The sequence below is a fragment of the Podarcis filfolensis genome, assembly GCF_964270895.1.
Source record: "Podarcis filfolensis genome assembly, chromosome: 15".
In the NCBI taxonomy this organism is placed as follows: domain Eukaryota; kingdom Metazoa; phylum Chordata; class Lepidosauria; order Squamata; family Lacertidae; genus Podarcis; species Podarcis filfolensis.
In genome coordinates this window covers 9,985,404-10,011,348 of record NC_139618.1, presented here as the reverse complement: position 1 = coordinate 10,011,348, position 25,945 = coordinate 9,985,404, and the positions used below count along the sequence as shown (strand labels likewise).

At 44.6% G+C, this 25,945-nt stretch overlaps 1 protein-coding gene across 5 annotated transcripts in view; it reads right to left on the bottom strand.

The window, feature by feature from the left end:
- Positions 1-2,348: 2,348 nt before the first annotated feature.
- CALN1 (calneuron 1) overlaps positions 2,349-25,945 on the bottom strand; it is a 137,344-nt gene continuing 113,747 nt past the window's right edge. For all 5 annotated transcript variants that reach the window (XM_083588003.1, XM_083588004.1, XM_083588005.1 and 2 more), the window contains 2 exons: positions 8,135-8,288; positions 2,349-6,533 (listed from right to left, as the gene is read on the bottom strand). In XM_083588003.1, coding sequence (XP_083444129.1) covers positions 6,406-6,533; positions 8,135-8,288 — 282 coding nt within the window. In that variant the 3' untranslated portion in view covers positions 2,349-6,405. The remainder of the gene's footprint in view (positions 6,534-8,134; positions 8,289-25,945) is intronic.

The following is a 25,945-nucleotide window of genomic DNA, read 5'->3' as shown; positions in this document are numbered from 1 at the left end:
TTATATGCAAGTTGTATGGCCTGCCTACTTACACACACACCCACACACACACACACACACCCACCCACACACACACTGGTACCTTGGTTTACGAACTTAATCCGTTCCGGAAGTCTGTTCTTAAACCAAAGCGTTCTTAAACCAAGGCATGCTTTCCCATACTCCATTTCCAAGGCAAAGTTCACAAACCAAAACACCTACTTCCGGGCTTGCAGCGTTCTTAATCCAAGTCATAAACTAAGCTGTTCTTAAACCAAGGTACCACTGTATATACTCTCACTATTCTGAATAAAGGGCTAACTTAGAAATAAAGGCAAGTGCCTGTTATTATGTTTATCAATTAGACTTCTTAGTCACTTGTTAGCCAAAGGTCTCCAAGTGGCTTTGAAACGCAAATATATATAAAAGCAGAGCGGCAATGGCAGTACCAGGGCCACACTCATACTTTATATTTAAAACAATATTGAGTTTAAAGCTCTGTGGGGGGGAATAAGGGTCTCCTAGCAACTCTCAGCACCCTGAACAAACTACGCTTCCAAGAATTCTTTGCGGGAAGCCATGATGACTTAAAGTGGTACAATACTGCTTAGGGTGCACAGTCTCTGTTGACTGCATTAGTGCTCCAGGAGATCACTCTTTTCCAGGCTTCCTCAACCTTGGCTCTCCAGATGTTTTTGGCCTACAACTCCCATGATCCCTAGCTAGCAGGACCAGTGGTCAGGGATGATGGGAATTGTAGTCTCAAAACATCTGGAGGGCCAAGGTTGAGGAAGCCTGCTCTTTTCCATCAGTGGACTGAACATGCATGAGAAGTTGTGGACCTTTCCCAGATTTGTTTCCATTAGCCAATAGATTGTATTTCAGTCTTGAACCCCCTTGCAGTGTCTCATGGTGGGCACCACACTTTTCTCTCTTTCCCTGGATCTACCTAGTCATGTTCACTTAGTGACTTCTGCCTGCACCACCAATGAGGTGGTAGACAGGCCTACCGCAGAGTTATTCCATCAGTATGCTTGCTTTCTGAAGTTGTTAGTAAGTTTGACTTCTGCACTATATTTTCCCTGCCATGTTCTCTATTCCACCTGGTCTCTGATTTGGTGGCCCCTGCAGCAGCGTCACCATTACTGCCACAGAATCATAGGTATGGGTGAGGGGGTCTTCTTTACTCTTCCAGTGTCATGCCTAGCCCTGACCAGGTGCCAGACATAGATGAACCAAAGAGCCCACAGGTTGAGGACCTTGAGGAACACGCAGGGCCTCCTCAATCCATTGCTGAGGATCTCCTTGAAGGGCCTTTCAGGTAGATCTCTGATGAAGAACCCCAAGAACTGTCAGTGGAGATGTGAGAGCTCCCTCCCAGTCCTTGAGAGTGCTAGGTCCGGGTGAAAGAGCTACAGCACAGAATGTGTCTACAGATCCAGAGTCATTGGTCTGCTTGGGCCTACCCGTGAGTAAGTGATCCCTGCCAGCAGCTCTGGTTAGGGCAACCTTGCAATTTCAAAACATAGACATGCTTTTACCCTTGCAAGACTGACTGTATTGCCTTCAGCTGTACTTGAGGGACGATTCCAACAGATTCCACACACAAAACACTCATGTCCCTGTGGAGATGTCAGCAGTGAATCAGTGGCACATGCCCCCCTGGCATCCACGCTTTACAAAGACCTCAGGAACGAGATTATCACCCCTCTTTTATTGTCCATTCTGGGTCGCCCAACCACTGCCACTGTGTCTTTTCTCCTGGCAGATCAAGAGGAACAGATGACAGCAAAGGTTGCAAGGTTTTTAGCTGGGGCATTCAGAATAAGGTCCACTGTTTGATTGCTAATTCAGGCCCTTAAACTGTGTTTTATATAATCGATTTTTGTTGTTGTTCTGTGTATATAGCAATTTCCTTTTGTTGCCATGGCCTATGGCTGATGTAAATAAAGTTTCATTCATTCATTCATTCATTCATTCATTCATTCATTCATTCATTCTGGTTAGGGTTGTTTTTAGGAGGCTCACTCCTGAGCCTCCCAGTTGCTGGAAACAACACAGCTCTTTGGTTCTAGTTCCCCTGCCTTCATGTATTGTACTTTGTCTGAACTTCCTGTAATGTTGACCTTGGACTGTTACTTGACTTTGTCTCTGGATTATGTTTGGACCAGGAGTGATGCTTTGTCATCCACCATGTTTTTATCTGCAGACCTGTCCTCATTGGTGAGTCATCTTCTGTGACTGGGTCCCTTCCCATGCCAGCCAGTTGTTCTGGAGAACAGATTTAGGTTTCAATGTGAACTGAGTAAAATTGCTCTCTCATCCCTACTCATGACTGAAAGAGATGGGTGGTGGAAAGATACCAGAACTCAAAAGAAGAAAGCAACTTTATTACTATTGCATAAGTGATTAAAATTAGACTTTTTTTATACAGATAAGATATTTACAGTGCTGTTTGGTTAAATAGGCAGGATATATGGCAGTTTCTTCCCTTTATATACTTTGTACAGTGCAATAATATATAATGTGTGTATATATTAAAATAAGTTCTTTTCTTAAAAAAGGTAGCATGCAAGGGACATTATTTCAAAATTTATTCCTTTGATTTTATCTGTACCAAGGTTTATTTGCCACCATTCCCACCTTCCCTGCACTTTTGTTTGAAATAACGTTTTGTCGACATAGGAGGAAACAAACATTGCTGGAATCGAAGCTATGAAAATGGACGAGAGCCCTTTTCACACGTTCAATGGGAGAGATGGTCTATGCTGTCCGAGGTCCAAATCTTTTTCACATTCAGCCAAGGACCTGCATGTAATTGGAAAACCTGCCTGGGAATCTGCCACAGTAGGGCTGTGCACCAGCTTGGGCTGAAGCCCAAACCAAATTGAACTGACTAAGGTGAGGGCTGGTTGCACAGGGTGATCTGGAGATGTCAGCGGGTTGTGGTATCAGGCAGATAGGAGAGGCAAGGTGAGGTGGGAAGAAAGACAAGCTATATTGCAGGGCTCTGTTGTTCACAAGTGCCTTCCCTGCAGGGGACAGCTGTGGAGCAGAGGATTCAATTCTGTGGGGTGCTTTTTTGGGGAGAAAGCACCCTGTCCCTTTGCTCTCAATCAGGAAAGGGGAGAAAGGAGTCTCTCCTTCCCCAGCACCTGACTCTATGTCTAGATTTTTACAAACCGTAACTAAACAGGACACACACCTCTGAATTGATTTGGGGATGGAAGTCTCTGGGTTGGGATGGCTGTGCACAGCCCTATTATACAGAAATACAGGCTGAATTCAGGTCTTCAACTAAACGAGTGGAATTTGAGGGGGCAGCATGACTCTCCCTGACCCCACCATGCATACAATGTAATCTTTAGTTGTGAGAATAGGGCAAAGGCTTTAATGGGGTAACAAACCATTTCCCCCCCCTCCAGTTCTAATACAAAACCCTTATAATTCTTGGAATAAACCAGAACAACCTGACCCGGCGACATAACTATACTCTAAGAAACTATCTTCTATAATAAATAGAAACACTTACAATGTGCTTAAGACGAAGGGTACACTGGGCCTGCCCATGTTTCCACGTCTGACAAAATATCTTTCTAGGAATGTTGCTGAGCATGAGAGAAGCTGGCTGTGATGAGACATTTCTACTCCACCCCCCTCCCCAAAAAACTCATCAATAGTAACCTAGGGTGCAATTAAATTTTAAGTAGACTCTTCTGGAGTCTACACAGGCCTGTAACTGTTCAGGGTCTTGGACGTAGATCCTTCCTAGCTCTGTTTACCTGTATATGCAAATGGTATTGCCTACCACTGAACTATAACTTCTCCCAAGTAGCACTGTGATACTTCTGCAGCAGTGAAGCTCAACTCTAGACTAGTTTGGTGAAGCAAGAATGAATTGGTTTTGCAACCTTTTTTTCACACCTGTGCAGGGTCAGGGTTTGAGCAATGGTAATTGGATTTAACCACATAATGGAACAGCTGGGGCAGGAAAAGTGTATGAATATCTTTGTCTCAGTTTAGGTTTTATAAATTTGCTATTACATTGGTGTCGGACTGTGTTTTGACATCAAACTGGGTTGTTGTTGTTGTTTAGGGGAGGAGGTGTAAAATTACTTAACCCCATGCAAAAATTGTGTTATGATCAAATCTGATCACAATGCACACAGAATATAACGAGAAAGGTTTTCTAATATTCCCAGTGAGGACAAAACTATGGCCAATGTGGAGGAGGGTCATTCACACACATTTCTTTCTACTGTTGATAATAATTTTGCTCCTTAAAACCATTCCCATTTGCTACTATAATTGAATAATACCAATGTGTGTGGGTATGTTTTAGCCATTTATACCATGCCTTAAATGGCTACATTTGCACAGGTGCACTGACTGCCTGAAAAGGAGGCATTTTGTCATTATAAGTATAATTAGTTATATAATATCCATATGTTTACATTTTTATATATATACCTAATAGTTTTTATGTTTTTATTGGGGATGCTAAGTAAAAAAAAGAAGACGACTGAAATCTTTCAGTCAGGCTTACTCCCAGTAAACCTGGTATATCATTGTAGCTTTAAGTTGGGAACTCCTCAACAGACACCTAGGTATCAGAAGTTGTTTGAAACTCCATCTTTGTCACCACTTTTGAGAAATACCTGTTCTGCAGAAATGAAAGTTGCTCCTGTCAATGGGTTCATTCGGCTCCTGGCATGGTTCAGAAGAACATAAGGAAACCTTGCTGGATCAGGCCCACGGTCCATCCAGTCTGGCATCTTGCTCTCACAGTGTCCTACCAGGTGCCGGTGGGAATCCCTCAGGTAGGACCCAAGCAAAAGAGTACTCACCCTTCTTGTGGTTTCCAACAACTGATATTCAGAGCCATAGTTTCCCTGACAGTAGAGGCAGGGCACAGCCATCATGGCTGGTGGCCATCTCTAGCCCTCTCCCTCCATGGATTTTGGAAACCAGTTAGACTTACTCCCAGGTCAGTGGCTTTAAGCCAACTGAACTGAACAGCTGGGCAAAACTCATTGGCTACGACTGCAGCTTCTCAAAAGGAAATGTACATCTACAATGGCCTTCATTTCCCAGATGTACAAAACAGTTTTATCCTATTGAGTGGACATCTCCTTATAAACCAGACTTTGGAAGAAACCTTTTGACAGCTATAAAACCAGGCTGTCAATGGCTTCCAGCCATGATGGCTATGCCACTGCCATTGAGATTGTGCTACTGAATACCAGTTGCTGGAAAACACAGGAGGACAGAGATGTGTGGCAGTCATGTCCTACTTTCAGATTTCTCACAAGCATCTGGTCAGCCCTTGAGAGAGCAGGATGCTGGACTGTCATATATCAGATTACCAGGTTCTGATCAATAAAGCCCCTGACAAACCATTATGGAGTTTTAGGCCCTAAAGAGCCTGCTATTGCGCTCCCCAAATCATTTGTATTTCCTCTGGTTATGGATTGGCATTGTAAAACGGGAGCAAATGGTGACTAGGTTCAGAAACATTTGAATAAGACGGACTAGAGGAAGGTCAACAGACTGACTGTACATTAAATATGAAGCCATTTATGAAGTAGGCGCCTATCACAGCACTGTTTCAAAATGTGGTAGGAAGACTTTGCATTGGCCTTAAATCTCCAGGGTGCTGCATCTGATTTTAAAAAAACCCTGATGGGAAAGGAAACAAACGGGCAGTGGACACAGGGAGTGCAATAATAATTTTAAAAAGAAGCAAAATGGTGGTGGGCCACGGTCTTATATTTAACAAATGAACAAAATCCTCTGGACTGCATAATTTGTTAATTATGCATTTGATTGTCCCTGTACAATCCCCCGCAATGCCAGCGGGGTTAAACAGAACCATTGAAGTCAGACGAAGATAAGCAAAAATGGATGGTTTTTAAGCTTACTATGGTGGTATAGATTTCAATTTCCTGGGAAAGCTGATCCATTAGAAATATATAGATATAGATATAGATATGCTTCAGAGTTTCTGTAAGATAGCTAGCGGCAAAACTGTCTCCAGTTGGTGTCGCATTTTCTGGGTGGCCACAAAATACCGCTGGGTGAATGTGAATCCTCATTCCAATCTCCTGCCACCACGCCAAAAAATCAAAAATAAAAATTCAGGGCTCTTCTGGGTTGTTTTTTATTGCGTTAGGAAACAAAAACCATTAAAGCATTAAGACAGCCCTTTTATGTCCCTGCCAAGAGGATATAGTTGATTTACAGGTACGCTGCTGGCCTGGGGTTCTCTATCGAACCGTCTGTCCTTATCCATCCGCCATTCTGTCACCCATGCGATCTCTCCTCCTTTTTTCCCATTTGTTTTTAAAGTTGATCAGGGAGAAAGTTCACCGGACAGCATGCGCATGCGTGGATCGTTGTTGTTTTTTGTTTCACAGTGTTATATGGCTACTCCATGCCACTTCGGAGGATCTGGTTGGCTGCAATCAACATGACACTGATAATAAAGGCCATAGCAAAAGCGCATATTAAGCTTTTCCGTACACAAGTCTGTCGGTTTTGTTTTTGAGAATGCACTAGGAGAGAGAGAGAGAGAGAGAGAGAGAGAGAGAGAGCATAATGACCTTTTTGTTTTAAAGTTACCATATATTTCCGTCTATAAGACGTCCCCATGTATAAGACCCCCCCCCCTATTTTGGGGGACTCAATTTTAAGAAAATGAGGGGAGATGGCCCAAAGTTGTTGAGCCTCTCCACCCACGAAGCTGTAGGCAGGAAACACCCCCTAGGTCATTTCCTTTGCGTAGCGGCATCGGCTGGTTGGTTAGAGGGCAACTTCCCCTGATGCTGCAGCATTCAGGAAATGATCCAGGGAACGGGGGAAGTTGCACTCCTGCCAGTCAGCACCCCATATCACTCTCCGCTTGCTGCGGCATCAGGGTGTTATGTACTGAGTTGAATAGGATCCAAACTGCAGCAGTCTGATTGGTCCTAGAACAATAGGATCCAAAAGGCAGCAGTCTGATTGGTCCTAGAACAATAGGATTCAGAATGCAGCAGTCTGATTGGTCCTAGAACAATGCAGCAGTATGATTGGTTGGCAGGAACCACCCAATCATGCTCCAGATAGAAGTGAATCCACAACCTGATTGGCTTACAGTAGAATTCCGGAATTAGCCAATCATGTGCAGCCCATTGTGTAAATAATGTATATAAAGCAGATACCTTGAGGGGACTTTCATTCATTCCTCCTCACCACTATGAGCTGAATAAAGAGCATGAAATCACTTTGCGACTCTGAGTATATTTCAAGGGGAAGCTGTGTGCCACCCGCCAGAGTTCCCAGATTGCTCCCTGAGCACAGTGGTGTCGGGAGAAGCTGTGCGCACCCAGCCAGGGTCCCCAGATCACTCCTTGCTCGCTGCGGCATTGGGGGAAGCCACGCACCCGCCAACCAGACAGGCTGCTTCTCTCCCCATGCCACTGTTTGTGTATTGGACGACCCCAGTTTTTAGATGTGAGATTCAAAAAACCTCGTCCAATACAAGGAAAAGTATGGTACTTATCAATTTGATCATTATTGATACACATTACGCAGCATACAAAATGTAGCCCAGCCGTCCATTTTAATTACTTTGATTGGAATTGAGTTGGATACAACCCAGAGTAGGCCCACTTAAATTAATGGACCTACAGTAGCAGTCATGTCCATTGATTTCAATGGGCCCACTCTGAGTATGACTAGGATTGGATGCAACCCATAATTGCAAAGCCTTTAACCATGTGGGTCCAGGACCTTCACTTCAGAAACAAAGCCTGGAAATTTAGAATCTGAAATATGGGTGCATCTCTATGTACCCTCCAATACAATGTGGCCCAAATCTGGGAAGACGCCTTCCGGGTCCGCGCTCCAGCACATGACCCATGTGAAATTGTGTACCCAAAATTCAACTCGAGATTGCAGTGTGAGTTCTTGGTCCAAAATCATGCAAGAGCAAGTCGCCTAAAATTGCTGCCATGCTCTTGTGGGGGGAAACAGGATGTCCTGGTTTTTCTGGGGCAGTAGATGGGCATGTCTCTATGCAAGAATGCCTTAGACTGCCACACAGTTGACTTAAGTTGTCTTGGTGAGTGATCTGAACAAACTGTTCTGCCTGAGATATGCAAGAGAACCTCACCTTCAAATTCTGTTTGACAGTTGCCAGAGTTCTCATTTAAGCTCTCTTCCTCGTTGATTATGATGTTTTCAATGTCTTTCATTGTTAAGTGGTCCTGGAACGCATGGTACAGTATATGTTTCAGCTCCTCCAGAGTTATCCGCTGCATGTCAAACTGTGGGAAGTCAATGAGAACTTAGTTTGAATTGTCGTTCACACACTACACATTACCTTTCACATTTGAATCAGAATAACTACCCCCCCCCCCCCAAAAAAAAAAAACCATGCCAAAGTTTGAGGGCCACATTATCTTGTGGCCAGGCTTCCTGGAGTTACGTGCCAATAACAGGCAGGCAACAGGCAAACATTGGTGGCATAAAGAATGTGACTCTCAACTTTCTGATGACTGTGAGGAATGAGGATGTTGCTTTTTCACATGTAACAGTTGGTCAACTGTCAGAAGTCCAGGCAACTGGAGATATTTAGAGCTTGTAATCAGAATGTGGTTGCAATAAGTAGACAAGTGTCAGCAGTCCAGATCGACTCAGATATTGATGGCTTGTGGTTAGAATGCTCATAAATGGGACAGTTTGTGGCTGAAAGACAGTTTATTGTAAGCTTCAGCAGCTATAGAACTCGCTTACACCTGTTAGTGGTCAGGATGCGGATCTGTCACTTAAGCCACTATGTAAATGCATAGAAATAAAAAATCAAATAAGGGAAATGTTAATAGGATAATTAGGCAGTCGTGATAGACTGTAAACGTTGCAGTACCCAGCCAATGGGAGACAAGGGAGGGAACCTGCACTCCAGGTATAGGAAATATAAGCTTAAAGGACCCCTGAAAGTTAAGTCCAGTCACAGGCGACTCTGGGGTTGCGGCGCTCCTCTTGCTTTACAAGCCGAGGGAGCCGACATTTGTCCGCAGACAGTTTTTCCAGGTCATGTGGCCAGTATGACTAAGCCGCTTCTGGCGCAATGGAACACCAAAACCAGAGCAGCGCATGGAAACACCGTTTACCTTCCTGCCGGAGAGGTACCTATTTATCTACTTGCACTTTTTTCGGCGTTCTTTCAAACTGCTAGGTTGGCAGGAGCTCGGACCGAGCAACAGGAGCTCACCCCATTGTGGGGATTCAAACCGCCGACCTTCTGATCAGCAAGCCCTAGAGGCTCAGTGCCTCCTTTGGACACCTGCTTTTGCAAGAATGTTTTTTATTCAATAAATTCTTTGCTGCTTCACCAATTCTGCTTAGATTTTATTTTGAAGGTCTCAAGACCCACTTCTAACATGACTGGAATGTAGGTTACTGCACAAAGGGAAAAGGTTTATACACGTGCTCCTTTCCATCTCCACCCTCCGTTCAGGCAAGAGAGAGGCATGCCAATGGTTCATGGTCTCATAGGGCTGTGCACAGGATTTGGTCAAATCCTGAATTCAATCAGGGCAATTTGGGATGATTCATGCCCTGTTCAGATCAGGTCAAGCAACTACAAATCACTACAGAGTGGACCAGGTTATCCTGAATTATTTTGTAGCAATCTACATCTCAAACCATTGTTTCAGAAGGCCAGACAGACAGTCTCAAATATGTTGCAATTAGAAGAAGAAGAAGAAGAAGAAGAAGAAGAAGAAGAAGAAGAGGAGGAGGAGGAGGAGGAGGAGGAGGAGGGGGAGTTTGGATTTGATATCCCGCCTTTCACTCCCCTTCAGGAGTCTCAAAGTGGCTAACAATCTCCTTTCCCTTCCTCCCCCACAACAAACACTCTGTGAGGTGAGTGGGGCTGAGAGACTTCAAAGAAGTGTGACTCGCCCAAGGTCACCCAGCGGCTGCATGTGGAGGAGTGGAGATGCAAACCCGGTTCCCCAGATTACATGACTACCTCTCTTAACCACTACACCACACTGGCAGGTAAAACAACACATAGGCAGAACACAGGGCAGGTATCAAATCTGATCATAATGCACAGGGTTAGGGTAGAATGTTCTCACCTTAACCAAGAACACCCTAATCACAGTGCTTGTGGAAGGTGGTGAAATCTTAAAATGAAGAATGTGTTTGGTGGCACTGGGGTGCTGTCATCCACCCCAACCCTCCTTGCAGCCTATCTAGTGCAGAAAAGTCCGCTTCAACTGGCAAAATCTCTAGCAGATTCTCAAGCAGAAATGTTTCCAACTCATCCAACCCAAGCTGGAGATGTCTAGGAGTAGACCTGGAACCTTCTTCCTTTTGTATGCATCATCAAATACATTTTTAAAAAGTGAGCAATTTTTTCATTCATAAGAAGAACCTGCAGGATGAGGCCAATGGCCCAACTAGTCCAACATCCTGTTCTCGCAGTGGCCAACCAAATGTACCTATGGGAAGCCTGCAAGCAGGATCTGAGCACAAGAGATCTTTTGTCTCCTGCTGTTTTCAAGTAATTGGTATAGAGAAGCATTACTGCCTCCGAGCACAGGGTCAGAGCATTGCCATCACGGCTAACATCCACAGATAGCCTTTTCATCCATAAATTTGTCTTATCTACTAATGTCATCTAAGTTGGTGATAATACAGCCTCCTATGGGAGGAAGTTCCATAATTTAACTCTGCACTCAACTATGAACTACAGTCTGGTAGGGTTATATATATATATAGTCAAATTTTCGCATCAGAATGGCAGTTTCTAGCTGCTTTGTTGCGGGGGGCATCATCCTGAGCTGAGCAATTTTTGTTATAAGCACACTACAGTGGTACCTCGGGTTAAGTACTTAATTCGTTCTGGAGGTCTGTTCTTAACCTGAAACTGTTCTTAACCTGAAGCACCACTTTAGCTAATGGGGCCTCCTGCTGCCGCCATGCCATGGGAGAACAATTTCTGTTCCCATCCTGAAGCAAAGTTCTTAACCCGAGGTACTATGTCTGGGTTAGCGGAGTCTGTAACCTGAAGCGTATGTAACCTGAAGCGTATGTAACCCGAGGTACCACTGTATACAGTCGTACCTCATGTTACATTTGCTTCATGTTACGTTCTTTCAGGTTACGTCCCACGGTGACCTGGAAGTACCAGGAAGGGTTACTTATGGGTTTCGGAGCTTGCACATGTGCACAAGTGACAAATCGTGCAGCACACCTGCACAGATACGGCGCTTCAGGTTGTGCTCTTTTCGTGTTGCGAACAGGCCTCCGGAACGGATCCCATTCGCAACCAGAGGTACCACTGTACAAGCATAGAATTGTAGAATTGGAAAGTAACCTGATGTTCATTTAGTCCAACCCTTTGCAATGGAAGAATCACAGTTAAAGAAAGCGTGTTCTCCCTAACGGAGAGCACGTGTTGCGGTTGGGGGAACAGGCCACCCTGCAGTGACTAGGCAAATTTGGTAAGGAACCCAAGCCTTTAAGTGGTTAAATTTGGGTTGCTGGGGAGTTTTGATTGTTGCCAATTTGGAGGAGGGGTCAGAGTCTTTAAATACAGGGGCTAGACGTTGGACGTCCTCTTGGCCGTTTTGCACCGGATCACCCGCCCTCCCTCCCTTTTATAGGGTGGTTTTTCTTGATTGCTTGACCTTGCTATGCCTGTCATGGGGTCGTCCGCCTTGGAGCGGAGGCCTGGTAGGAATTTTGCCATTTGGCTGATTGGCTGGTGCCATTTGGTTTTTGCCTACTGCGTAGCAAATTGTCACAACTTGTAAGGTTGGCGGTTAGGCATTGGTTAAATTGGTTCTTGGAGGGGTAAGTGCCTATCCCTCCAAATGATGCGGAAAGGGAATTCCGTTAAAGGAATCCAGGGGCTTGCCATTCTTTTCGTCCTTGTCCCCGGAGTCGGACTTGGGCCGTGCAAGCCCCACAGGAACATGAGGGTGAGAAGTGAGGGTCTGTGGCTCAGCTTCATTTTCTCACCCAATACTTGTTTCCCACGCTGGCTTCCGTTGGTGTCCGGAAGGCCAGCTCTGTCCTTGAGGGCAAGGACAGATAGTCATAACCAATGCCTAAGCAACCACTCACATTTTTTGTATTTTGAATAAAGTTGTGGCCAAAATTATGCCAAAAACCCTAAACAAAAATTGATGTGTGAAGTGTGAATTTTTTGGGGGGTGGCATTGTGGGACTCAACACGCAACTCCTGACAGATGGCCACCCAACCTCTGTTTAAAAACTTCCAATGAAGGAAAGTCCACCACCTTCCACTGAGAATTTGCAGTGGTTTCCTCAAGAGTTGTACATTTTTCTATAAATTCTATTAAGCAAAAGTATTAGAGATCCTCAGTCTGGGGAGAGAGAAAAAAAACCCCACAATCTTAGGCAATGTAGAGATCAAATCCTGCAACTGTGCAGCTGCTACCTGAAGGCTGCATATTTCAGAGAAAAAAATAAGAATGAGCAAGCTGTTCCCGAAATACCCACAAGAGGTAGCCAAACACAGGATTTTAAAATAACCCACAACTCCGTTTTATGAACGGTGGTTGTCATGAGTAACACTGCTTTTATATTCATTCTAGAAGGAAGTACAATAGAGAAAAATGAAGCTGCAAATTACCTAGCTTACAACTGAACAGGCCAGCCAGGTGAGTGTCACGGAAGACATAGGATTAAAGATGGACCATGCACTGAAACTGTTTGCTGTTATTTTTAGTAGCATCATGTCAGTGAACTGCCTAACAATCAGGGTGGTGTGTGGGTTTTTTTTGGGGGGGGGAGCAGTGGGGGGGGATCAAGCCAACTTGCTTGCTTACAGAAAAATGCTTCCCCCCCACCTTTCTCAGTTGGTGATTAGTATTCTGTGGTAAAGCAGCTGACGGCATGAAAATTGGCAGGTCATGAGTAAGAAGAGAAAAACAATATTCCGGTTAGAACTGCAAGCAGCAAACAGCCATGGCTGCTTTTAAGGTCATCTCGAGAGGGTCCGGGATCTTTTCAATGATGGTACCTTGACTGTAGACTAGATGACCATCCTGGCATTCACTCTGCAAGCAGCAATCTATACATTACGTTAAGTGTGTAGCTTGCCCTTGAAAGTCTGATGCTTCTTTTGAAATGGCAATATGACTGTGGGTTCATACACAACAGGAAGCTGTGGTTAACATTACCTGTGGTTTATAAACCAACCACAAACCATGGTTAACAAGCAACCAAGCTTATATACCATAAAGGTAAAGGTAAAGGGACCCCTGACCATTAGGTCCAGTCATGACCGACTCTGGGGTTGCGGCACTCATCTCGCTTTACTGGCCCAGGGAGCCGGCGTACAGCTTCCGGGTCATGTAGCCAGCATGACTAAGCCGCTTCTGGTGAACCACAGCAGTGCACGGAAACGCCATTTACCTTCCCGCCGGAGCGGGAGATAATACCTATTTATCTACTTGCACTGACGTGCTTTCGAACTGCTAGGTGGGCAGGAGCAGGGACCGAGCAACAGGAGCTCACCCCGTCACGGGGATTCGAACCACTGACCTTCCGATCGGCAAGCCCTAGGCTCTGTGGTTTAACCCACAGCGCCACCCACGTCCCCCTTACCATAGCTAAAGCTAATAAACCATAGCTATGCTGCTGAGCTGAGTTTATACGTTACACTAATGTTGCAGTCAAAAATGGGGATGGCTGTGTTAGTTTTGCTGGTTGTAATGGCAGCGCTTCCCTCTCATTTAACAATATTCCTTTTACACCTGTTGAATTACGGACCTGTGTTTTGTTTTTTGTTTTAAAAAAATCAATATACCACCATGCCACACTAAGTTTAACTTGTACCAGTGGGTGTGGCATGTGACACAACAGTGGATGTCACTAGACATCTCACCACCCTGTACGCACATGGATGATTGTGTTCCTCCACGATTTACCCATGAAAATAATGGGAAATACCTGCATGCCAGAATATGGCCCCAAATTTTATCACATGGCATCTCCCATTCCTAATCTTCAGGTAGGACTGGGAAAGTCATAGTATACGTATAGAAGAACAGAAGTGGAGAGTTGGAAGGGACCCCAGGCACCATCTAGTCCAACCTCCTGCAATGCAGGAATCTCATCTAAAGCATCCATGACAAATGGCCATCCAAACTCTGCTTAAAAACCCTCAAGGAAGGAGATTCCACAGCCTCCTGAGTGAGTCCATTCTACTGTCCAGCAGCTCTTCCTGTCAGAAAGTTCTTCCTGATGTTTAGTCCAAATCTCCTTTCTTATAACTTGAAGTCATTACTTTGGGTCTTACCCTCTAGAGCAGGAGAAAACAAGCTTGTTCCCTTTGCCATGTGACAGCCCTTCAGATATTTGAAGATGGCTATCTTATTTTTTTTATAAAAAGAAGATTAGTTTTTTCCATAACAAACATCATATAAAATAAACATCAATACAATATCACAATGTGGGATTTTTCCAGTCCCGTGACTTCCCTCTACCATCTCCATGGTTCCATTATTTTTGGTTATTTCAAGCATGTCCAAGTCATATTTTCTGTCTGTATATATCTAATTCTTATCTATCATCATAATACTGCAAATGTTTTTAGAATCCTGCTGATGTATCAACTTGTATACAATGCTTTGACATATATGCAATAAAAAATTCCCATTCATCTTTAAATTTGTTATTCTCCTGATTTCTGAGTGTTCCTGTTAATTTTGCCATCTCTGCATATTCCATCAACTTAATTTGCCAATCTTTTTTTGTGGGAATTTTCCCCTTTCCAGCATTGGGCTATCAATATTCATGCGGCCATGACTGCATACATAAATAGATTTTTATAATTTGGGGGTATTTCCCTTCCTGTTATTCCTAATAAAAAGGCTTCTGGCTTTTTAACAAAAGTTGTTTTAAGCATTTTTTTTTCAATTCATTATATATAATTTTCCAAAATATTCTTTATAACTTTGCATTGCCACCACATGTGATAAAATGTACCATCTACCTCTTTACATTTCCAACAAAGATGGCTATCTTATCTCCTCTCAGTCTCCTCTTTTCCAGGCTAAACATAGCCAGCTCCTTCAACCATTCCTCATAGGGCTTGGTTTCCAGACCCTTGATCATCTTGGTTGCCCTCTACACATGTTCAGATTGTCTGAATCCCTGGAGAAGTGCTGCCAGCCAATGTCAAGAATACTGAGCTGGAGTAACGAACAGCCTGACTTGGTATACGGCAGTTTTCTGTGTTTACTGCTATGGTTAAGCTGTGCAAGCTAACCAAGACACAGAAATAATAAATGATTGTTGCAAGACATACAATGCATTCCTTGGGGTTGAATACTGCTCTTCTTTTACTTTGGCCAAGGGGAAAATGGTTGGCCCCCTGAATACATAGCCGGACTGCCCCTCCCTAGGAAAACACAAAAGAGATCCCTTCTGCCCTAAAGGGATACCAGAAGGTCCTAGCACCTGCCTATCTGCAAGAGGTGAAGTTCTGTAATGAGAGCAAACTGTTAGCCATGAAATGGAGAGATGGGTCAAGCCCCTGGTGGTTGACTTGTAGAAAGATCTGCTCTCATATGAGCCATCTTCAATGGTGCATAAGACAGGCTCATTTCTCTCTCTCCTGGGAGTGACAGATGACATTAAAAAGAAATAATAACCGTCATCTGTTTCTCACTATGGTGGGAGGACATGTCCATGAATCATACAAATGGCTTCAGTGTGGTTGGACGACCGTTTTCTGCTTTCTAGCACTGATAGCTGAGTTAGACCTTTTCATTTGATAGTGGAAATGGGACCTGAGACTCTCAGGGTGGCTCAGTTTTGCATTTGCTCTGATGTTTTCTAACCTCCTTTCCAAGATGGGATGAAGAATGGCCAAACAGTTCAGGGAGCCATGCAGGAGTTTGGAATGTACAAATATTGCCACAAGGAGCAAAAGTCTGCACTGCACACTTGCACACACACACTTGCGTGCGCGCGCACGCGCACACACACACACACACTGAAAACTTAGACATCAAAACTTTTACATTAATATTAGGATTCATGTTTGAGAAACCTAAGTCTTAGGGAGAGGTATTTGCCAGCTCTTGCTACCCAAGGTCCTTTTGGTGTGAGATGCCAAGTACAGTGGTACCTCGGGTTACATACGCTTCAGGTTACATACGCTTCAGGTTACAGACTCCACTAACCCAGAAATATTGCCTCAGGTTAAGAACTTTGCTTCAGGATGAGAACAGAAATCGTGCTCCGGCGGCGCAGAGGAAGCAGGAGGCCCCATTAGCTAAAGTGGTGTTTCAGGTTAAGAACAGTTTCAGGTTAAGAATGAAGTACTTAACCCGAGGTACCACTGTATTGAAACTTGGACCTTCTGCATTCAAGGCACATGTTCTACAGCTGATATAATGTCCCTTTCTTCAATATAGTTTGAAACTCTATTAATATACTATTTTAACATTAGCGCTTTGTCATTTGGTCCCCAGGTAGAGTTACACTACATCAAGGTGTTAGTACTAGCATACAAACCCCCAAATGGCTTGGAACACAAGGACCTAAACGAGCACCTTCTCCAACATCAACCATCTCATACCCTATGATAGAGAGTTGAGCCCTAGTTGGTGATGCCACCACCGGGGGCTGCCCAGTTGGCATGGACCCATAACGTAGCAGTGCCTTTTCAGTGGCAGTTCCCCATTTGTGGAATGCCCCCCCCCGTGAGCTGTGTCTGTCTCTTTCACTGAGTTTCAGGAGGAGCTTTCAAACATTCCTGTTTACCTGGGCATTTGATGAATGGCAGACACTGTTCTGAGAACACCCTGACAAGGTCAGCTTCAAGGTCAGCAGGAATGAACTCTTCACTTATCAGCTGGCAATCCAGCACCCAGCAGGATTAAACTTTGTGCTCGCTTATCAGCTGATAACACCCAGTAATGGCAGCTGACTGACAGGTAGGGTTGGTTTCGGAGAAATGGTCTTGCGGGTTAAATTGGATTCCTTGGCAGATCAAGACTGGCTTGTGGGCTGAAAGTTCCCCTGTCCTGGAACAAAGTGTGCCACTTCTGTCTTTTTATGGAGCCAAAGTGCAGCTTGTCATTGACAGGGGAGTAGGAAGGGGTGGTTCAGGGGGTGCAGCCCACCCAGGCTGTCATCCCTGAGGGGGTGACAAAATGGCACACTCCGGGGGGCAGCACTTACTGTGGGGCCTGGCCTGCAGCGTGCCTGAGCCACATGTCTCTCCTGGGAGTGAGGCGGTGGATCGGGGCCCCGTGCTGCCCGAAACGGCAGCGTGGGGCTTGTGTTCGCCAGGCAGACTCCGTGGGCAGCTCACTGCGCCGCTCCCCTGGGTGGATCACCCTGCCCTCACAGCTCCAGGTGCCAGAGCAGCTAGCTATGCCCCTGGTCATTGTCCAACACATTCGTCTTTAATTGAAAGACAGATATCAACCTTATACGTGTAAGTTTACTTTGTATAAATCAAATACTCCCCTACCCCCAACTGGGACATGGGTGGCGCTGTGGGCTAAACCACAGAGCCTAGGACTTGCCGATCAGAAGGTCGGTGGTTCGAATCCCCGCGACGGGGTGAGCTCCCGTTGCTCGGTCCCTGCTCCTGCCAACCTAGAAGTTCGAAAGCACGTCAAAGTGCAAGTAGATAAATAGGTACCGCTCCAGCGGGAAGGTAAACAGCATTTCTGTGCACTGCTCCGGTTCACCAGAAGCGGCTTAGTCATACTGGCCACATGACCCAGAAGCTGTATGCCGGCTCCCTCGGCCAATAAAGCGAGATGAGCGCCGCAACCCCAGAGTCGGCCATGACTGGACCTAATGGTCAGGGGTCCCTTTACCTTTACCTTTACCCCCAATTCCCTATAGAAACTCTCAATCAAAAAACAAAACTACCCTCCCAAGCATTTTTCCTGCTCTAATAGAAAGGGGGGGATGTACCCCTAAATTCCATAAGGAGGAAAAGCCATTTCATCTTCTCTGTCCCCCCATCCTCATCGGAGTACGACTGGAGGACTCTTTCAGACTGCAAAGATTATTCAGCAATCAAAAGCAAAGCAGCCAGCAGACCAAAAATATCATTGTAAACGAACCTTTCCTTCCCAAACACAGGGACCTAGGATGAGATACTGAGCAATTTGCATTGGCAAGCGAAATCCCCAAAGCCGCAGACCAACAGAACATTTTGTTGCTGGGCTATGTTCAGGGCCATAGGGAGTCCCAGCCAGCGCATACTCCAATGCTCAGACAGACATTAATTGAAGCGATTTAAGGTCGCAGGCCCAGTAGACTGGAATACCTTCCCCCCCCCCCCATCCTCAGTTGGCCAACTCACTTAGCTTGGAAATCAATATAACAAAAACATAAGCGTTTCAACAACTGAGAGTTCAATGTTGCCCAAGAGAAGCCACTGGCTTTGGGGACACTGCAAATGCACACTATTTATGGTACATGAAACAAAATATGTACAAACACACAGTTGCTTCTGGAATGCAGAGGAACAATTGCTATAATTACTGTGGCTCGGTGATGTCCCATTTTGTTCTTGCTGACCAGGTATTTCGCAGGCAATCCAACATTTCTCTGATGAAAATAGGGCATCCGATTCTACATACAGTGGTACCTCAGGTTAAGTACTTAATTCGTTCTGGAGGTCCGTTCTTAACCTGAAACTGTTCTTAACCTGAAGCACCACTTTAGCTAATGGGGCCTCCCGCTGCCACCACGCCGCCGGAGCACGATTTCTGTTCTCATCCTGAAGGAAAGTTCTTAACCTGAGGTACTATTTCTGGGTTAGTGGAGTCTGTAACCTGAAGTGTATGTAACCTGAAGCGTATGTAACCTGAGATACCACTGTTTTTCATATACAGACATCAGTCACCTTGAGCCAATTGCAACCTCTCTGTTGAACCTACCTCACAGGAGTGTTGTAAAGAAAGATATGTCCTGGTTTTCGAGAGACAGTCCCGAAATTACAGAAGCCATCCTGGTTTCTGATTTGATCCTGAAATGTCCCGGTTTTCCTTTTTCCTCCCCTCCATGTCTCGGAGAATAATAAAAGTGTTCTCTCTGTGTGTGAGTGTAGGTGCAAAAACAAAGTCCTGTTTCTACTGGAGAAAAAAATACCTGCACTAAATGAAGGAAATAGTGAAGCTGGCATACGAAGCCCTTCTTATAATTTTGGAGGAAAATGTAGCCAATCCTCTTTAAATTCTTTAACTACGTGCTTCTACAGCCAGCCATTTATTTGTTTTTAGGAAACACGGGGAGTGTTGAGTCATTTGCTGTAAATGGAGCCTTACAGTGTCTACTCAGAAAGAAGTCCCACTGTATTCAATGGAGCTTACTCCCAGGTAACTTGGTCAAGACTGGGCAGCCTTACACTGCAATCCTAAGCATTTTTAAGCATCTGTCAGGGAAGCTATAATCTACGTCCTGCCTTGTAGATTCTTTACTGAGAGGAATTGAACTACATGACCTTTGAGGTCCCTTCCAAATCTAGATTTCTTTTTATGGAAAAAAAGAGAAAAACTCAGACAAAAGTATTAAGTGCTGATGGTTCTGGCTCACTGAAGGTTCCAGATTCAATCTCTGGCATCTCCACTTAGGACTGGGAATGTTTCCTGTCTATCAGCCAGTGTGGACATTACTGAACTAGTTGGACCAATGGACTGACTCAGTATAAGTCAGCTTCCTGTTTTAAAATATATGGATGGGGAATATTATTATTATTATTATTATTATTATTATTATTATTATTATTATTATTAATACCCCCGCCCATCGGACTGGGTTTCCCCAGTCACTCTGGGAGGCTCCCAACAGAATTAAAAGCACAATAAAACATAAAACACTTAAAACTTCCCTAAACAGGACTGCCTTCAGATGTCTTTTAAAAGTCAGGTAGTTGTTTATTTCCTTGACATCTGATTGGAGGGCGTTCCACAGGGTGGGCACCACTACTGAGAAGGCCCTCTGTCTGGTTCCCTGTCACCTCACGTCTTGCAGGGAAGGAACCACCAGAAGGCCCTCGGAGCTGGTCCTCAGTGTCCGGGCAGAATGATGGGGGTGGAGACGTTCATTCAGGCATACAGTGATACCTCAGGTTACAGACGCTACAGGTTACAGACGCTTCAGGTTACAGACTCTGCTAACCCAGAAATAGTACCTTGGGTTAAGAACTTTGCTTCAGGATGAGAACAGAAATCGGGCGGCGGTGGCAGCGGGAGGCCCCATTAACTAAAGTGGTACCTCAGGTTAAGAACAGTTTCAGGTTTAGAACGGACCTCCAGAACGAATTAAGTTCTTAACCCGAGGTACCACTGTACTGGGGAAGGGAATACATTGGTCTTGGCTGGGGGGTTTTGCGGGGGGTGGGGGAAGAGACTGCAACTCAGTGGTAGAGCTTCTGGATTGCAAGCAAAAGTCCATCTCCATTTCCATCTCTCCCCAGCTCCAGTCCATCTCCATCTCTCCCCTAAAGCCCCGGGGAGCCATTGCCAATCAGTAGAGATAATACAGAGCTAGGTGTATTAATGGGTCTGGCGTAAGGCTGGTTCCTATTTTTCCGGTGTTCCTAACTAAAACAATTCCTGTAGTCAACTCATTTCCCACCCCCACCCCCTTTTTGCTGTCCTTAAAATAGCCTCATTGAAATAATAACGGACTGCATATGTGTGTTTATGTGTGTTTGTGTGTGAGAGAGAGATTTCACTTTGCATTGCAGTGCTCTCATCTCGGAGGCTATCGCACACATTCCGCGGGAAGCTTTCCAGAAGCTGGAAAGAAGTTCATAAAAATCAGAAGAGCTACACGGCAGAACGAGTCATGCTCATATTTCCATGGTAACCGCCTCATTACTATGCCGGGTGCTGCTGCAGAGAAGGGAGGGCTACCTGAAGCAAGAATGATGCATCCTTAGAAAATTCAAACACCATTTTTTTGGGGGGGGGGGAGAGGAGTTGACAGCATAGCACACGCAAATGGAGCCCTAATGCAGGTGTGCTTGGCTTGCTTGTTATTTTAAAAAAGAATAACCACTGCAAGTGAGAGAAGGATTTAGAGAGGAGATGCCGTGATGGGAAGCAGCGCTACGTATTGCATGCAAACACACTGCTATGAAATCGGGAGAATTTTGATTAATTTTGACATCAGCAACCTGAATCAGCTGAGTGACACTTCACTTGGGTTATAAAAGGCACAGCAGAGGACCATAAAGGCGGGCAAGACCACGTATCAACACAATAAAAGCCCTGGCAGGTATATTATTCTCCTGAACTTAATCCCTGATGTCCTGTGACCCTCTGGGAAATCACCTACAAAACCAAGAAACGACACTTTTAAGGCTCCTGCTTAGAAGTTTCCCATAAATTTTGCTTCAGTTGAATGCTGATTTTTACTCTTCTGTCCCATGTAAGATCAGCAGAATCAACCCACTGAGGAGGTGAGGTGAAGCTTCTGCCTTGAGCGGCAGGAGCCTTAGGTGTGGAGCCTGCCTTTCCTCTTCCGCCGGGGTCCAGTCTGACTCCCCCTCTCTCCTTATAAGAACCTGTATGAATGTGCCCCCCCAACTTTTCTCACAGGCTCATATAAGATCAGTACAAACCGTTAAGCCGGTGAGCATTTAAGGTCCCCAACCCTAATCTGCGGGTTGCCATCTGACTGGATTTCACTTTGATTCTGATTTGATTTTAGGATGTATTTTAATTGATTGCCTGATTTATGCTAATACAGTGGTACCTCTGGTTGCGAACGGGATCCGTTCTGGAGGCCCGTTCGCAACATGAAGAGAACGCAACCCGCAGTGGCACGTCTGCGCACATGCAGGTTGCGATTTGCCGCTTCTGCGCATGCGTGTAATGTCATTTTGTGCTTCTGTGCATGTGTGAGTGGCGAAACCCGGAAGTAACCCTTTCTGGTACTTCCGGGTCACCACGGGATGTATCTTGAAAGAACATAACATGAAGCGGACGTAACATGAGGTATGACTGTATGTTATATATTTGGCGTTACCCACTCTGAGCCCGGTTTTGGCTTGGGAGGGCGGGGTGTAAATAATAATAATAATAATAATAATAATAATAATAATAATAATTATTCCACTGCTCCCACCTACACTGTCAGTGGAGAAGCGATCTCAGCAGAGGCACTGGTTGCCAGAGGGATGTCATGAGATCTTGCCAAAACCTCACAAGACTGCATGAGATCTCTTGAGATCTGGACAGAAGCTGATGCTTTGCTGAAAATGCAGATAAGATAGGAAAAGCACCGAGTTTCACCTCAAGCAAAAATGCAGCACGCACCACACCTGTGTGGTGTAGTGGTTAAGAGCGATTGACTCGTAATCTGGGGAACCAGGTTAGCATCTCCGCTCCTCCACATGCAGCTGCTGGGTGACCTTGGGCCAGTCACACTTCTCTGAAGTCTCTCAGCCCCACTCACCTCACAGAGTGTTTGTTGTGGGGGAGGAAGGGAAAGGAGATTGTTAGCCGCTTTGAGACTCCTGAAGGGGAGTGAAAGGCGGGATATCAAGTCCAAACTCTTCTTCTTCTTCTTCTATATCAGGAAGAGGCTGAGTGACTTCACAGCAGGCTTCTGATATCTTTGAGAGAATCATAGTGACCAGCTGGATATTTACCGTATATTTTCCCGCATATAAGAGAATATTTTTGATAATTTTTTTAGTCAAAAATTGGGGGGTGTCCTTTACAGAGATGGTGAATACACAGGGGTCCGGGCTTTGGCAACCCTAACTTTGGGTGACCTCTGCAAAAAAAAAAACCTCAACAACTTTGGGCGACCTCCCCCCCCAAAAAAAGTTCAAAATTGTTCTGTTTGATATTTAAAATATTGATTTCTTAATTTTGGGTTCAGAAATATTATGTATGTATGTATGTATGTATGTATGTATGTATGTATGTATTGAATTTATATACCACCCTATACTCAGGGGTCTCAGGTCGGTTCACAGAATAAAATCAAGATATAAAACCACAAAATGCATAATAAAAGTAAAAACAATAACCCAGTCTTCTAGGGCATCTTCTAGTCCAGTCAAAAGTGATTATGGGGTGATGTGCTCATCCTTTTTCAGGGGTAAAATTTCTTTCCAGGTGGATTTTTCAAATTTGCCGAAATGTCTGTGGCTATACTTTCTGGATGAGATATTGACATAACTGGTGACTGAAGACTTGCTTTCCTCTTCTCTTCTCCTGCCCCCTCAGCAATGTATCACAGCTTCTACTGTATAGCCTACATATAGTAGGAGTATTTAAAATGAGAGTCGTCATAGCGTCCAATTTTTTGCTTTTCAAAACATGGCAGCCCTATCTTATACATGGGGGCGCCTTATACATGGGAAAATACAGTATAAGGAATAAAGCGGTAGTTCGAGCAATCTGGTCCTGTGCTGTGTATATCCTTATACATGAGCAGTAACACCTTGAACCTGACTCAGTAGCAAATTGGCAGCCAGTGAGCATCCTTCAAGTGCTATATGATGGCAGCAGTAGTCACAAGCAAACTAATCACTATGTCCTGTACCAACTAAGCCCATTGCAGTAATCCAGCCTTGAGGTTGTCAGTGCATGGACAACTGCAGCATTAGCAGCAAACATCTTCCCAATGTAGAACGGGTTACTTGGTATTAAACTTTCTGGATTCTAGCAGGAAGATAAGGTTTATTGGACCAAGTTTATAGAAACCCAAGCCCCTTGACGCATGTTATTAAGCAAATTCTGTAGCCTGATAATGCCCCAGTAGAGACTGGGTTGTATGCTAATCTTATGTCAATTCAATTAACCTCATAGAGTTAAACTAAAATAATAAGAAGAAAATAAGATGAAAAGGAGAAAACAGTTGGGATGACTTAGAAGCTACAAGATCTAAGAATCCTGCATGCATGTCCCTCCCCCTGCCTCCGAATTTCAAATCTCAATGGATGCTGAAATTGGATTTCCTCCAAATCAAAGGGAACACATAATCTTGCAAAGTCTTCACTTTCTAGTCCAGACGTGTGAGAAATTCCCAACGGATAAAACTTGCAAGTTTTAATTGGAAATCAACTAAGAAATTATAAAAGGCACCATTTAGCACTCATGGCTTCTCAAAGAACTGGAAATTTCCATGCAAATGTTATTTCTCAAATATGTTTATAGATCTCAAACAGCAATTACTCTCCTAGCAGTGTCTACTTCATATTAGTAATTCAGCTCTACATTAATCTTTGTTATTCATTTCTCTCATTTATATTCCCACTTTCCTCTAAGGAGCTGAAGGCAGCATACATGGTTCTCTTCCTCCTATTTTATCCTCAAAACAACCTTGTGAGGTAGATTAGGTTTAGAGACAGGGACTGGCCCAAGGTCACCCGTTGAGTTTCATGGCTGAGCAGTGATTTGAACCCTGGTCTCCCAGGTTCTAGTCCAAGCATTCTAACTACAACACTATTCCATAGTGGGAAAGCAAGCATATTTACCACAATAGTCTTCATTGCCCCAAGGCTTTTTTCTGCACTGTACTTCATGTATATGTCACGCAAAAATGCAACATGATACGCTATTGCCTTCTAAATGGTATAGATGGCACAAATAAAATAACACTCACCACCACCACTTCAGATCTAAGGTTTGCTAGTAGAGTAAACTTCTGGCAGAAGCCATTTCTTAACATCTTTTTAAGACGGTGAACAGGAAATATCTCACTAAATAGAAAACTGCTTCTGAGCTGAATAAACATGTATGGGGTCATAAGGTAAAAGGTAAACGAACCCTGGACGATTAAGTCCAGTCAAAGGTGATTGTGGGGTGCAGCGCTCATCTCGCTTTCAGGCTGAAGGAGCTGGTATTTGCCCACAGACAGCTTTGCCGGTCAGGTGGCCAGGATGACTAAACCGCTTCTGGTGCAATGGAACACCGTGATGGAAACCAGAGTGCATGGAAACGCCATTTACCTTCCTGCCACAGTGGTACCTATTTATCTATTTGCACTGATGTGCTTTTGAATTGCTAGGTTGGCAGAAGCTGGGACAGAGCAATGGGAGCTCACCCCGTTGTGGGGATTCAAACTGCCAACCTTCCGATCAGTAAGCTCAAGAGATTCAGTGGTTTAGGCCACAGCGACACCCGCATACTGCACATTGCAATACCTAATTGATTTTTACCTATTTTTTAATGTATCACACACACACACACTAATAGCATTGTATGGTTTGCAAAAATGCAAGAAATATTTCTTTGTGCTGATAAACCCATTCAGAGATGAAAGTCACATGCCCGCCCACACCAAATATAGAAATATCGTTTTTTGCTGCGATCCAGTGTATGGTTAGACGAGGGAATGAGACATTGCATCTACTCCCCTTCCATCTAGAGTGGGGTGGAGTTGGTTTCAATCCTCACAGACTTGCAAAGGATTGTACTGCAGGTGAGTGGAAGAGTCCCCAAAGGAGCACCCTGCTTTCAAAGAAACACACTGTCTCCTCTCCTCCCCAATTGAATAATCTGCTCAGTAACCATGGAGCAGAGGATTCGATTCTGGGGGTGGGGCTGCTTCAGGGGGTGGGGCATCAGGAAGGAAGGAGAGGCAGTCAATGGATAGGAAAGGTGAGATGGAAAATGTTATGTATTCAGTGGTCTGTGTTTGCTTGAGCCTGAATCTGGACTAAGGATTCTGAGCCCCTGTGTTCTGATTCGATACATGATATCCAATCACAGGACATTTCAGGTTTTGGGCCTCTGCCATTAGTCCTTAAACTCTGAGTCATGATTTGCAGCTTGGAAGTTTAGACAGCCAATCACACTGGGAGTGGGAGTGGCCCAGGCCTTCAGAAATGTATATAAGCAGTTGCTTTGTCCCTGTTGTCCAGTTCTGTTAGTTCAATAAAGGTTCTTGCTGTTATCACTGTGTCATGCCTCATGGTAACCCACCTACACTTCAG